The sequence below is a fragment of the Lepisma saccharinum genome, chromosome 26 (assembly GCF_977018435.1).
Source record: "Lepisma saccharinum chromosome 26, izLepSacc3.1, whole genome shotgun sequence".
NCBI classification, from domain to species: domain Eukaryota; kingdom Metazoa; phylum Arthropoda; class Insecta; order Zygentoma; family Lepismatidae; genus Lepisma; species Lepisma saccharinum.
Window position 1 is genome coordinate 15,095,288 of NC_139254.1, and position 16,321 is coordinate 15,111,608.

Consider the following 16,321-nt stretch of genomic DNA (forward strand, 5'->3'; position numbering starts at 1 on the left):
TCTACCATCACGTTCTTCTAAATGTATGATAAACATTTGTCAGTTGAACTTTGAACCTTTAAATGTTTGATACCTAAATATCAGTTTACTGACAAGAAGGTGAATATACAAAATAAGTTTGTAACTTTGTAACAGGTTAATATTTTTTAATTGTACAATGAAAATGCACAAACTTGCAATATCAGTACAAGAAAAGCACAGGATGAACTGTACAGGAACTAAGGTGCTGGTCGAAGAGTAAGATAGGATACATCCTCACCGATGGCACAGTGGTAGCGCCGTTGCCTTCTAATCAAGAGGTCCCACGTTCGATTCCTGGTGGAGGCACAGATCCCACTTTAAACAGTAGATCCAGTCCCGATTAGCCTTACTGTGCATAAAGTGGACTTAAAACACCAACTCAAACCAAAGTAAGGTAGGATAAAGTTGGGGATCGACAATTTTAAATCAGTAAAGTGGCAGTTCACTCACCAGGTCTCTTAATTTAAAACAACTTATGTAGGGAAGCAAAACATTAACCTGTTACGTAGTTTAAACTCATATTTTGCGTTCCACACAGAATATTTGGCATTTGGAATGCTAAACTGTATGGTGATATCGCTTTACTATTAGTAAAAATTAATATTGATACATACTTAATACATAAGCAAATAAATATTTATCATACATAATGAAACATGTAAATTTGCATGCACAGATGCATTCCAAATATCATCAATTAAAAACACATTCTAGAATCAGTTAACAAACTGCCCCCAGATAAGGCAATACATAAGAGGGTCAGGGAGAAAACTTGATAACCCACACTCCGTTCAAAATTGAGTTAACATTGGATTCAGTTGCTGCACAATAGTGAACATCTTTGTAACCCATAGCCCACAATGTAATGGGCAAACTTTCACCAGCATTTTTTTGGTTTCATATTTTTGTGGGTTTTCAAGTTTTACACCCAAGTCGCTGAAATACTAGCAATGCTTTCTTAGCAGGTAAATACTAGTGCTGTAGACTCAATAAACAAAATGAAGTTAAATACAGTAGAATATTCAGCATCACCTTTAAAGAGCAGGAGTTAATCAAATTTCTAGGAGTTCGGAAAACCTTTCTATGGTATTGGCCAAATTATTGGACTCTATTCATACATGGAACGCAGATAAACTCACTTTATGTAGAACAATTTGACATTTAATGTTGCGATACACATTGCATTGTTATACTCACTGCAAGTACTGTCAGTACTTTGTACGACCCACCTTTGGCTCTTTTTGAGCACATTTTAATCACTGCTTCTGTACAATTCCTTTATCACTCTAATTTCTAAACTTCAAACAACGTGGTTTATGAACTTACATGTTTCTCTGAAGATACAAATAAAGAACACACTTACAACTATCAGAATTAATATTACTTCCTTTGTTATAACCACAAAAATAGTATAAATAACATGATAAACAATGTATGTATTGTTCCAGGCATTTTTGCGAATGTGCAAAGAATCATGTAGCCACCTATTCTTTGGATACAGTAAAAGAAAGGATTGTGGAAAACAAGATTATATCAAAGCAGACAAACACTTCAATCCCATAAAAAGCTATAACAATTGTCAAATTTATATAGTGTTCAAAACAAGAAAATGTGCTTCTTTTTTACAATGAGTCCAATAATTTGGCCAATACTGTAGTATTTCCTTTAGTGCTCTTCAATATGAAAATGTTATAAAATAAATCTTATTTTCAAATTGCTTGTTATTCCTTAACTTTCTTAAGCTAACATTATTATTTTATCGTGACAAAACCACGAATGTACTAAACATAAATATTTTTCATTATTAAAAACATGCAACACTACCAGTTTATGAATTGTAATGTAGAGATGATATCACTGAAGTGGAAATTTTTAAGGTATGCAAATATTTTAAAGCATTAAATTCTTTCAGCACTAGTATTTACACTGGTAAATCAATCACCTTGTTGTAAAACTATGCTAAAAAAAATACTCATAATTACTGATCTAACATTCAAACACCAAACTAAAACATGCACACAGAAATTTCAAAATGCTTTTTTTTTACTTTTCATACAACTTATACGCTTGTAAATTTCACACACACACAGTTACAAATTTAATAACACTGCAGCATAATTTTTAAAGCTAATTTGCAGTTTTTAAACACGATAAATGCTCTTTCATTCATTTCTACACAAATGAATGTTTTTCTTCATCGTCTAAATACAATTACAGCAATATTTCTTTTCATCAGGGACACATTTAAAAAATTTAAAAATTATGAATTCCTCTATCATGGAAACTGGTATGAAATATGCAAGAACTATATTACAATTTAACACTGATCTAAGAAAAAAAAAGCATAATTTGCACAAGAAATTGTTTTCATACCTAGTATATATCCAAAAATAATCTCTCTCAATTTTCATTGATATGAAAACATTTTTTTTATAATTCTATACATAGAAACGTCTATTTTCTTTTACTCGAAATGCCAGTTAAAATTTATCATAACCTTGACATGGGTGTGTGTGTATATATCTTGATATGTATTCAATGTTGCTCTTGCACATAACTGTCTCTCTTGTTTCTGGGATGGGTATCCTAAACCTCCCTTAGGAACATGTACATAGAAATTGTTTGATATGTATAATTTGCTTGTACCTTTTATCTGAAGAACTTCAAGTACCTTGTATAAATATGTGAAATAGATCACAAAACTTTTCAAATATTATAACCTTAAGTTCATTATACTCATTGTTAATTGACTATTGCTTTGCACGGTATGTGTGTACAAATTTGGGCAGTTATTAAAAAGTGCCAATACAAATTTATTGATTATGGTACACGAGGTGTGTCCAAAAAGTGTGTGTAGATATTTGCTATTCTGCTACCGATGCTTCATAGTGGGCTTCTTTAGAAGTAACATTCCATTTGTTATGACACACTATGATGTTCCATTGCCAATGTGCAACCAATCAAGCAAGGTAGTGTGATGTGCTTGGCTATTTTCTGAAGTCTGAAGCACGGGCAAACACACTATGGATGATGCTGCACCATGACAGTAACATGACAAGGTATAACGCAACTGTTGTGCTCCAGGCCACCCTATTATCCTGATTTGACACCTGCATACTTCTTTCCGTTTCCAAGGATGAAATATACCCCAGGTGACAGAAGAGATTAAAGATTGGTATGGCATCTGCACACTATTCCACACAATACCATGGACACCCGGGAGAGGGGGGGGGTGCAAGGGGGGACTATGCCCACCCTGGAAAATAAATGTCTACCTAAAAGTTATATGTTTCACACATAATTTCATTTCACTCACAGTAATTTATGCTAATTATTATAAGGGCATGGAAGAAACATGATAATTTCAGACTGAAGGAGTGTTAGAGGGAATATCACTATTATAGGGGAAAATATGCCTCCTTTGGCCCCCTGTACAAAAATTGAAAAAATCCTGCAGACGTCCATGCACAATGCCTACCAGAACTCATTCCACTTGTGGCAGAAACGCTGGGAGAGAACTACTTTGAAGGGGATACATCCAATTAAGCTGTGTAACAAGTAAATCAAATAATTTTGAACAAACCTTGTACAGAACTTTTCTTCAAGTGGCACTTTTGCATGATTTAACTTCTCTCTCATGTGACTGGTTATTTTGAAAATTATGGACCTCACGGTTGACATTATGTTCTGTCAGTCTCTCGGTCTTAGGTAGATGGACATAGGGCATATGGTCAAATTATAACAACTTTAAAAGGATGTCTTTTATAAATTTTCCATATCTTCCACTTATTTTAAAGTGATTTTATAATGTACAGGGGAAGTTGAGCACCATTTGTGGGTGTGGCTTTTTATTTCCATGCAATTTTTGTGTCTTGCTCTTGTTTATTGGTTTTTAAGCAGGAAGATAATGTCTTAGCTTGTCATGTGCTACTCACAAAATTATGACCTCTAATAAAGTGTCTAAAAAATATGGGATTTTTTGAAATTGTAACTTGGCAACACTGCGAGGAATGTCGCACCATGTAACGTATAAAACATGAAGTAGGTGCCATGCCATTCAGTTATCATGGAGCAGTGAAGTGGTGCAGAGCACGTTAAAAAAATAACAACGTTCAAAAAAATAAGGGCCCTTGATGCCAGACGATGACACTGTACTCCATACAGTCACTTTTTGCTGTGTAACAGTACTTTATTCAGTATACGCTGGTTTTCAAGGGCCCAATATCGGAAATTCTGCTTATTGACGAAGCCATCGAGATGAAAATGGGCCTTGTCTGACATCCACAAACAATCAATTGCAGTATTGAGACAGTCTTTGGCTAAACTGTAGCCATCTTCCCGACATCTTCAAAACATGAAGGCCATCTTGTGAATGAATAATGTTTACAATTAATTGCATATCGTGTACTATTCATCTCCATGAATACACTTGCTTCGATGTTCATCATCTTCTTCTATTTTCCATTTCAAAATGTCCCATATTTTTGAGACACCCTATACTTCTGCAATGCAAGTATAGCGTGTACAACCTTGAAACACACACTAACGATCAGTGATAAGAAAAGGACATCAATGCTTTTCTGTTGACTGCTTGTATAACATTCTCACCAATGACTAGAAGTGCAGGCTTGACCAGGACTTGAACCCAAGTCTGGCATACCATACCATTGCTGAACCAACTTGGTAGAACAATGGCATGGTATGTCAGAGACCTTGGTTCGAGTCCTGGTTGAGCCTGCATTTTTTGCTGAAATTTCTTCATAGCTAGAAGTGCATATGGTTGCACGTCTCTTAACAATGAGTAAATGGACTTCACAAAAACAAGTCTGATAATATTTACACATAACAAACTCTGTAAGAATGAAACCAGAACACAGGTACACACAAATATTATCTTCATATATCTTTGGAAACAATCAGATTTGTAAGTAAATATAAATCACGTGCAAAGATTAACAAATGATAAACAGTTGCACAAGAAACCCATGCTATTATTTTACAAGCAGAGCAGTTACATTTATTTGTTTGTTCTGCACCACGAGAAAAAATGCTTGTCTCTTAACAGAGGCATTTTTTAAGTTTCCCATTCACATGAATAATCTTTGCATATTTAGACTATAGGCATTATCTTGATTCCCAGCTTTCAAGCAGTCACTACTCTATCTCTCGTTATCACACCCGTGAGGATAAAAACTCCAAAAAAGTTCCATGTTGAGCTTCTAACACAATTTGGTCTCCATAGTGTCCTTGACTGTCTCTTCCAGTAGATAAGTTACATTGAAAATACACTTACTATACCATATATAAAAGACAGTCAGCACGTTATAAGGTTTGTTATCCTATTTGTCGCCAAGTTCATTTGGCTATTTCAAGGATAGATTTTGAAACAGAAGCACTTATATGTTGGAAACTGCAGCGTAAAAAGTATAACAATAAGTATATATTAGGTACTAGCCACAGTTCCATAGAAACAGCACGTTTTAACCCTTTCTGGAGGAGACTGAAAATACTGAATTCTTCCCAGGAGACTTTTTTTTTGCTGTTTTTTTAAAAAAATCATAGAAAGTGTGTTAATGTTTTTTTTCAGAAATCTACAACATGTCCTCCTGCCACAGATACATAATATGTTACATTTTATAAATTTTGTCACATTTATGAACTTTCTTTGCAACAATTTTTTTGAAAGGTAAAGTTCCACATGCATATAGCACTGTGCCATGAAGGCACATTTAGGGGAAGTGGAGGTAGGGCCAAACGTTCTTGATCATGGCCTTTTTGGAGGTGATGTGGTCAGCACCACACTGTCACCTTTATCCCCCAGGTACCTATTGATTTGAGACTGGGTGAGCCACAGGGCCACTTCATGTGGGGACGAGGCTGGAAAAAAAATCCAACATTAGTTCACCCACCCCAGGAATTGAACCTGGGTCTCCCGCATGGCAGTCAGAAGCCCTACCAACTAAACCATCACGGCAGTTACTGAAAACATATTTTCAATACATAATACAGAAATAATTAATGAAAAATAAACATAATAATTATTCTTGGTATTGAAATCATCACTAAACGTAATAGGGATGAAGCAGAATCCTTGTAAAAAATTTACACAACGTGCATATAAGTTATGCACAAGAGAATGTTACATCTAGTGGTTGGAATTTGAAACTGATTATAGCCCATCGTTCATTCACAATAGAACTTTACAAGGAATGATGGGAAGTATTGGACAAAAATTCAGCCTGTTGCTCATCCGGAAAGGGTTAGCCTTCAACTCTTGCATGCAGTACTGCAACCATTTAAACTTTTCCACGGAGACCAACAACAAATGAAAACGCCACCAGGCAATCTTTGGCCCTCAAAGCGCTGTTGCCCCTGAAATTTTATTTGTTTCAGGTGATTCTGCCCAAATAAATCAAATGGAAGTAAATCTGACGTAAGAGTACTTCAATACACTTGCTCGCAAGTGGATGTCAGGTACTGGAATGTTACGACAAGCAAATTAAAACATTCTCAAGGAATTTTGGAAGAGACAGTACAAGACTACATGACACAACTGATTCAGTTTCTTTCGGCCTAACTTACAGAATTCACATCTATGCCATATTTACATGCACTAATATTTCCATTACAATTCATACAAGACCGTAATTTCTAAACTTGTTCCATAACAGTTCATTATGCACATTTGCACAAGTGCTATTTTCGGCTGCATTTGTAATATTTTCATTATTTTAACAAAAATTCACCATGATTAAGAAAATTCTTAAGTTTCAAAACCCACAACTGCCTATGTCTTACTCAGCTACAATAAATTGGGAATCACAGTCTATAATTGACATTGTACCTACGGGCACTACATTGTTTACACCATCAAGGTGAGCACTGAGCTTAAAATACATCTTTCTCTAGAAACATATAGCTTGAGGTATCTAGCACAAAAATATGCGCACAAATTTTCTCAAACAATGACACAAGTATTCTTAGCACAACAACAATTGAGCAGCTTTCCACTACAGCAAAGCACAATTTCTCTCCACGCGCATAGAAAAAGTTAATGTATTGAAAGGTTGATACAAAATATCATTATACTGAACAGTAGAATACATAAAGATGAAAAATAGTTTCTTTCCTGTATGAACTGAAGAAACTTCAAACTATGGAACATGTTTATACAAACACACTAGTCTGATTCATTATACCTAATTACTGTTTCAAGCTAATAAAGGGTGACTCGAAAGAACGGGAAATTTTTAATCTTGTCCTGGCAACACTGGGAGGTTGGTAGCATTGAATGGCATATACAACGCTGCTCACATCATTTTGGCATTTAGTAATCATGGAGCAGCGGAGTGGTGTGCAGTGTGCCTTTGCGGTCAAACCATATTACAAGAATGAGAGCATGGAGGTTGAGCCTAAGATAGCCTGATCTCACAACATGCGATTTCTTCTTGTGGGGTCCCCAAAAGAGCAAGGTTTACTCCACTCAACCTGCTATGACAGAAGAGTTTAAGGTAAGAATACAAGAGGACATTGCCAGGATTCCTGTTGCAATGTTACATGATGTCACACAAAATGTCTCTCGCAGACTGCAGGAATGTCTCATTGTACTATTCACTGGCTTAACTAAACGTTTTAAGATGTGTGTTCCCTTTTAATAATCTCCGTTCCAAAATTTTCCGTTCATTTGACCCAACCTGTACTACCATAAGAAAGTAGTGCAATACTTTAAAACAGAAGCATATAACGAAAATAATACATTATTATAAGAGCATTACTTGAAATTTAGGTATTTTTACATCTTGTCTGTACTGTGTCACGCATGCCACAAACAATGTATCTATGGGGCTTCTTTGGTCGAAATAAAACTATGTTATAAGTACAGCTAAGCCCATATTACATTGCTTGATTGCTATAGTAATTTATAATTGTTAATAACAGTTATACATTACATTGTAACTGTATCATATCAATCTACCAGTTTTGCTTACTCACAACAATATAAAAATAGCAGTAATTTAATGACAAAATCTATTTTTGACACACAATATTAATGCAGTTAACAAAAATGTGAATTTCGCAGAAATTCCCACTATAATCAAACTCTACAATCTTTGAACCATTTGATACTAAGCCTCTGTAAAAATACTGGCTAGTAGCAGTGACTAAATTTGAACCCACGCTATGCAAGCGAGCCCTAGTTGAAATGGATTCTCATAAACATTTATATACAGAACCGCGCCAGACACATATCTTGTGACCTTCAACAACTTGTTCTGTGACAACTGAATAATTTAAGAGCAGACAATACAACATAATTCCATTCCTAACATGAATATTGTAGAATTCAAAACACTTAACCGAAATAACAATAACAAATAACCACCCAAGCCACTCCATATGCATAAAAAAATAAATGCATAATTTCTTATCAGTCTAGGAATAGGCAAATAATACTGGTGATTTGAAACAATACTTACGAGTAACGGGCAGATTTATTTGCAACAAAAATAACAAAATATAGACTCAAATTTCCAATCTCTCAAACTTCCTGAAAATTAACCAGTAACTTGTGAAATAATACAAAATGCTATGATAATTACAACTAGGTTATAACTAGTTGTGGATGAAAAATTTAGATTTTGGTATGGGTTAGTTAAGCAGTACCAAGAAAAAATAAATGTTGAAACTCAAAATTTGGCACGAGTACTCCATCCCTACCATGGAAAACTAGTTACAATAAAAAAAAATAAAAAAAAGACTGATGCACAAGGGTACTCTCAAGGATGGAAAATTTGTTTGCAAATCCATGGTACCACAATAAATAAAGTATTGTTATGAACTTCTATTTTCTTTGGGGGGGGGGTGAGGGCAGAGTCTCCTGTCCTGTTAAGTAAACAGTAAAAAAAAAGTAAGGAAAACCAATGAAAGTTAACGTAAATTTAATTTTCATTCAAAAACTGCCGCCAATAAAATTATATATACACAGAAAAAAAATATGATGAACCTAAGTATGCATCTGCATAGACTATGAAAGTTTACCAAATTGGTGCAACTACATTGGATTGATACACTGGCATACGCAGGATATTTTTTCAGAGGGGGCTGGAATTATTCTGAGTAGGGGTGGGGTACACTTTAAAATATTTCTTAATTACCATTTTTTACCTTCATTTTAAAAGTTGCTCAAAGACAAAAATGGTGAATAAGGGTCATTTTAAGAGGAGTTTGCATTTATCACTTTGGTTTTGCATATCTTCAATATTTTCATTTGAAAATTTTAATTTTCTCAAACTTCGGGAGGGGCTGCAGCCCCATTAGCCTCCCTCCCTGCGTGTGCCAATGGATTGATGTATTAAATGAAGGGCTCTGGTGTAAAACATGTTAAGTGACATTTTGGTCATTTTTGAGTTTCAAAGTAATATGTGCCATTCTTTAATTTTCAAGTGAAATTGCCATATCATACAATTTGCATTGGACTCAGTGAAGTCTTGTGAAATTGGTAAACACAACACAAAAACAATTTACCTACAGTATAGTTTCTTACAACCTTTTTTCTTCATGAACTCAGAAAAGACCAAACTGTCACCATGTTTAACACCCAAGCCCTTCAAATAATGAAATCTTCCTGATCTCTCTTGCAAAACAAAAACAGTTACCACATAAACAAGTATGAGAAAATATATTTTAATTACATAACAAGCTTCTTATTGGATGTATAAAAATATGATAAAACTGTTAACTTCTGTAACTGCATATTTATATAATGTAATGCAAATCCTTAAACGGCTGCAAAACAAATAATTCATAACAATTTTTTCTTCAACACGGCAGAGAAATTTATTTTAATAACTTGCTCCTAAAACATAAAATTCTGCCATTTTACCAAATGATAGTGAATTTGTTCTCATGAACATGGATAACAATGCACAATCATAACAAGTTACCATAATTACTTTAACTCACTTCTTGAATTTAGTGAACACCAAAACAGACTACAAGATGAAAATCACTGTACGTAGATTCCCTCTGAAATTTTCCTGTAAGCTCTCATGAGGTAATAGCACTGAATACAAAGTATAATATTGTAGTGAAGTATTGTAAATTCTCAGGAGATATTTGAAGATACTTTAGTTATTAGTAAATTTTATGCATTGAAAAATAAAATTTTTCATCTTTGGTTCTGATCGATGGAGAATGGATAATGTTCATATATTTTCTGTGAGTATACACTCTTGTGACACAAATTTAGCAGGCTATACAAGGGTACCAAGTGTTAGTATGTCGCTTTTCTACATCTTTAGACTAACCACGATTATCAGGATGAATGATGAACTTGCTGAAGCTACACACACACACACAATCTTACATTCACGCCCAGGCTGATACCAATAACAATGAAGTATGACCTGGGACTTAATTGCCAATATTGGCCAATAATGGAATCAGTGTCTAACCGAAAAGGACATATTGTATCATGCTGAAGGCATGACTTGAATCCGGGACCCCGGGCGCCATAGTCCGATCATTTCATAAAAAGGGCCCAAGTATGAAAGAAGCTGGAAAGAGCTTCTTTCAAGCAAATGCCACCTGCGATCTTCAGCGGATGTAAAAATCCGCTGATACGAATTCTTCCGGAATCGCAAGAAATATAATGCAAACACAGCTTTACGTTGAAAGCACCATTATTGAGAGACAGTCTCTCAATGGCGAAAAGTTCGAATTTCATTTAAATAGCTCGAGAGAGTATCTGAAATCTATCGTGTGAAGTTGTAGCCTCGGAATTATACAAGCAGTTGAACTAAGAAAGTTATGGCGTGAATAGTTGTTGCCTCCGACTTAAAGTCGGATTACCGAACGTTACAAAAGGAGTTACAGGGAGAAGTAGTACACTATCGGAAAGGAGTTTTATTTCAGGAGTGTTTCATCAGTGTTTCATCTACAAACCAGCGAGTCGATCGTCACTTCGAGATCTACAAGTAACGAACGTTCCTAAAATCCTTCTCTATCATTCTCTCACACCCCTGCCAGACCAGTCAATTGAAGTGTTTAAATTTAATCGTGAGTGTAGTTCTTATTTCACGGGACCAGTCCCCTTGCAGTTTGAGTGTAGATGTAGCTCCTCAGGGCTAACCCTGAGCGAGTGGCTAAAGGCTGTCATAGCCTATCAACGATCCCCTTAAATTAAAGATTTGATATGATACTTAGGGGAGAGGTCCGAAAAATAACCAAGAACCAATGAAACTATACTTGTTTAGCATTTGCTGTATAATCGAGGATTATTTATTTCTGCCGAACTTTCTGGAAGGCAAGGATTAAATTCGTATCACACAGTTTCGAATGACAGTGCCAAATAAGATATATGCATACTACTACTTACAATCAAATGCATAAAATATTAAGCAGGAACTTTACTTTCCATCAACTGCATCTTATCATCATTTGTTTTTATATTAGGAAAAAACATCCAATTCTTTTTTTTTTTACATTAATTTCCTTGCCAAGACAGTTATTTTTTGCTAAAAGCTAGATAATGAATACATGCTGTTATATCTCTATTATTATACCGTATTTTTTATATTCATGTAATAACAACAATACAATAGTAATTAATTTACATATGAATAGACCTATAAATTATATTAACGTATCAATTTAAACATTATATTTATTATTATTATTATATGCTTGACTAGGACCAGCACCAAAATATATTTCTAGATATAGCACACGACATTTTCATGTAACCTAAATATCCTAGAAATTATGCAAAATGTATGATTTTTATTATTTTTTGCAACAACATTGTGGGAAACAATGGACATATGACTAAATAATTATTTCATGTGAAATTATGAATATTTTACAGAAAAAAACTGATGTATTGCAATGGTATAGTTTCAATGGAAACCTTATATATTAAAATTTATGAATATTGTGTACTACTCTGCATAATTACATTTTCAAGCAGTGATATTGGTTCAAAGTGATGTTGACTTTGATATAAAATGCCAAAACTTTTCATAAAGCATCTGCACGATTTATTCATCTTCTTACTTTTGTATGTGCCTAACACTCCAATGAGCTTGGACCAAGGTGGACTGATTTAATTGAGGTTGATTTAAGTCGCGATTTAAATCAGATGATTTAAATATAAATCACTGATTTAAATCACTTTTAATAAATAATTTATAGAATAATGTACATAAGGATTTTGTACATATCAGAATCACTTTTGGTGAAAGTGCATTAATCTAGTAATCATTTAATGGTGTTTATTTGGCTCTAAGAAAGAAAAAGAAAGGAAACAAAATATATATACTGATGATGTGAAGCTCATATTTAAGGAAATGTAAACTGTAACCACATGTGCATTTCTCTTGAAATAAACTTCAATAATTTTTATGGGCAAAAATAGAAAATATTTTGTGTAGAAAAATATACAAAATACTAACCACGTTACACCGTAAATAGTGCCATTATGATTAAACTGTAAATAAACATGGCAGCTGATATTTTGCACTATCATTAAAGATATTGCCAAAATTCAGCTAAAGACACTAAAAATATTTTAAGTTACTATTATAGAGTACATCCAGAATGTTTTATTTTCACTGGAAGAAAAGTTACTGAAATTATTGTAGTTTCACTAACACGGTCAACAAACATTTTCATAGTACGTTCATCGTCGTCGCCTTGTAATCAAGGGGTCCCAGGTTCGATACCCGGTGGAGGCACATAGTGGTTCGGATTCCACTTTAAACTGTAGGTCCAGTCCCAATTAGCCTTACTGTGCATAAAGTGGACTTAAAACACTAAATCAACCAACTAAATCATAGTAGGTTCATATATATATACATAGTATGAAAAACAGTAAAATGTATATTTACATATTTTTTTTTTTACTTTAATCAAACTGTTCAAATATTTTACAGGGCCGTTTAGTAAAAAAGCATTTCTATATGAAAAACATATATGTATATGTATGGTGCCAAAAACCATACAAGCAAATTTAAATTAAAAAAAAAAAGAGTCTATTTAAATCTATTTAAATAAAAAAATTATCAAAATAAAATCATGATTTTTATCTACCCTGGTTTGGACTAAGTGAAACTTCACAGAGAACGTGGGACTCGGAACTAATAATTTTTCGATTTCAATCCTTGTTTGGACATAGGTCTTCCTTTGTGCCCATTCATCAATATCATCAAATCATCCTCGTCATTGTGACTAGCTTAGAGAGGCAGAAAAAAAAGAACAAATCATTTCCGACATTGACGTGACTAGTATTAGTACTGGGCCAGACAATGTGTGTAAACATATGATGTTATTGGGATTTTGGGGAACGTAGAACAACAATGGAAGATTCAGAATCATTATTGTTACTGATGCAAAAATAACATTGGTTTAATAATGGCAGAGTGTTAGTTGATTAGCATAATAAAAATGGAAAATACTAGGGATGGGACCCATTAATCGGTACTCTATCGGTATCGGTTGATATAGGCATATCGGTGTATCAGTTTATCGTTAAAATTACCGATTATTTTTCCGATCAGATATATCGATAAATATCTTATAATTTAGTGCAAAATTCTGCCATTTTGTTGCAATTTTTATGGATAATCTCCATGCCCTACTTTCTGAAAAAGTAAATGTCTAAATATGCAAGTTCTTTTGCATTGCAATCAGCTCGAAACACATATTTATTACAGAGATCAATGAAAATTTCACGGTCTTCAAGGATCATTTCTAATTTTATATCGGATCGGTAGAATATCGGTTATCGGTATCGGTAAATTTTATATCGGTACTGTATCGGTATCGGCCAAAATTTCATATCGGCCCATCCCTAGAAAATACTGAACAAGTACATAATGAACAATTAATAAAAAGTTGTTTTGAAACAACAACAGGGTGTACATGATGAACCTCTGGGTTTTAGTATCGTTTGAAGAACCACATAGCATACATATGATAATCAGGTCATTGTTTCTTGCTTTCATATATCCTCAAATTTATGTTCAGCTTTTTTCATTTTCTTTATTCACATGAGTGTTGTGAGGCAGCATTTTGATTGGTTTGGGCTCCATATCCTTTGCGTCACTAATGGTAGTTATGTGGAAGTTTACTAATCTTTAATAATGGCTTGGCAGTAACTTTCTCACTTGGTCTTTATAAAATTATCCAAACGTAAGTTTGCATGTTCATTTTAATTTTGTATCATTTTAAAATCTAGGTGGTTCATTCTGTACATCCTACTTATTGACCTAGAATTCCATGTCACCCCAGAAGTTTTCCACGAGGCTTCGAAAGAGGAAGATTTTGAACTGGATATGATGTAATCAGGAGGGGAGGGAGGGGAAATGATGAACAAAAGACAGTCAGTTCGACTGCTTCCACATTCGCAAGGGAAGCTCACTGCAGACAACTTGACTGTGAAATAGTGAACGGTTTTTAGAATTTTAAAGGTTTTTAGTTTTTAAAAAAATTATACAGGAGGACAAATAAGTTTGTATAATAGGTTTTAATTTAGGTAAACAATGGCCTTAAAGCACGTAAATTGTCAGTGTGTAATTGATCTTCCTATATTTTTTTCCCGCTCACATTTCACCTAACCCTTGATCCTGTTGATTATGGAAGATATATTTTGACGAAGCTATGACTTTATGAATTGCTTATAACACCGAAACCTGAAGAAGAGAGAAGCTATTTCTCGAAACGTTGTAATTGAAGAAAACGTATCATACTGGCAAAAAACGTAAGTAAAATTGTAATTTATATAGAATTCCTTGTTAAGCACTACTTCAAATATCTCCATAGAAAGCACCAGCACAATCACTAATTCATATTCACATAAAAATGACACAAGCATAGCAATCTTAACAACGGACAATGAATAGTATAATCATACAGACACAATCAAATATATATACATATATGGACTGTTTTCAAAACAGTCAAGCATTCTATCATGTTCAACATTATATAAAACTCTTAAATCCCAACTCTTTTCATAGCGCTATAGGTATCATGACACACATATTCTTATCCTGGAATCCAGAATTTACAAACACTCCTCTACTTAAAAAAAATAGATCACTAGCAATACATTGTTCATTTGTTGAGGCGCATAAAGCATTCATGGCCTTGGTGAACCGTTCTCCAAAACTACAACTACATTATCAGGTACATTTTGAAGGTTTTTGCAAAGCACCATTTACTATCTGACAGCATTTCACATTATGTAAACAAATTAATACATAAATCATGCCCACAGTACTGCAACTATAACAAAATGAAACCAAGGCAATTGCACACTGGACGGGGCAACAATGGCCTGCTGTACAGTTTTCTATCATACAGCTTTACTATGTCGAAAAGGCAAACATTTTACTCAAAAACATTTGGCAAAATAACGCTACACCTTTGCGCACAATTTTCTAGAATTTAAAAGATTACTTTTACATAATTCTTGATATGTTTAGCAGGCACTAAGTTTCAAATACAGCTGAGCTACGTTACTATGCAGCCTGTAACACCAATTGCATAATTTGATATGTTTGTTCCGCTTGTGCAATACCCTTCACTGGGAATGTTTTGAATCAGTTACACTTTCTGGTACATTGGAGAAAAATTGACACCAAGCATATCACAGCCATAGTCTACAAGCAATGTGGTTTTACAAATCACTTCTGATTTAATGTAAACCTGGATTAATTTCAACATCTTACAAATTACAACCTGTTTCATTTGCCCTTGTATGTATAAATGGTTTCTTTCTCTGTGCTCTTAACCCACCTCTTTAAGTTCCCTTGTCCGACTGACTGACCTTTGTGTCATTGCTAGTTGAATCGTCATTGGCTGTCAGCATCTCGATTTCTTTGCTCAATGCAGCGATATCATCTTTCACGAGCAACTGGTCTGTGGCCGGCAAGCTATCTTCTCCAGTAATGTCGTATGTTCTCTGGATTAAATTTTCTGACTTGGATGTCCTTAAAGAGAATGCTTCTCCCTGTTAGATACAAAAGGAAAATTAAATGTTAACAGATGCAACACAAACATAACTAAAATTATTCTGTGAACATAGATATGTGCACAGCCATAGACAAAATATGGTGTACAGAAGACAGCCTTTGTCTTGCAAGGTTGCTGTGTCAAGAGTGAAGACACAGTTGGTGCAAAATATCATGGATCTCTAACCAGGCATGTTAGTGGCTGAGTGAGAGGGGAGGAGGGGCTAGGGACTGAAGTTGGTTAAAATGTGGGTTAGGAAAGTTATGAATTGCCTTGTTCAAGCCAG

General features: G+C 34.3%; 1 protein-coding gene across 1 annotated transcript in view; it reads right to left on the reverse strand.

Moving 5' to 3' along the window:
* Positions 1–13,592: 13,592 nt before the first annotated feature.
* LOC145979514 (transmembrane and coiled-coil domain-containing protein 4-like) overlaps positions 13,593–16,321 on the reverse strand; it is a 59,350-nt gene continuing 56,621 nt past the window's right edge. The window contains exon 12 of the mRNA XM_083112453.1: positions 13,593–16,033. Within this exon, the coding sequence (XP_082968579.1) occupies positions 15,824–16,033 (210 nt within the window). The 3' untranslated portion in view covers positions 13,593–15,823. The remainder of the gene's footprint in view (positions 16,034–16,321) is intronic.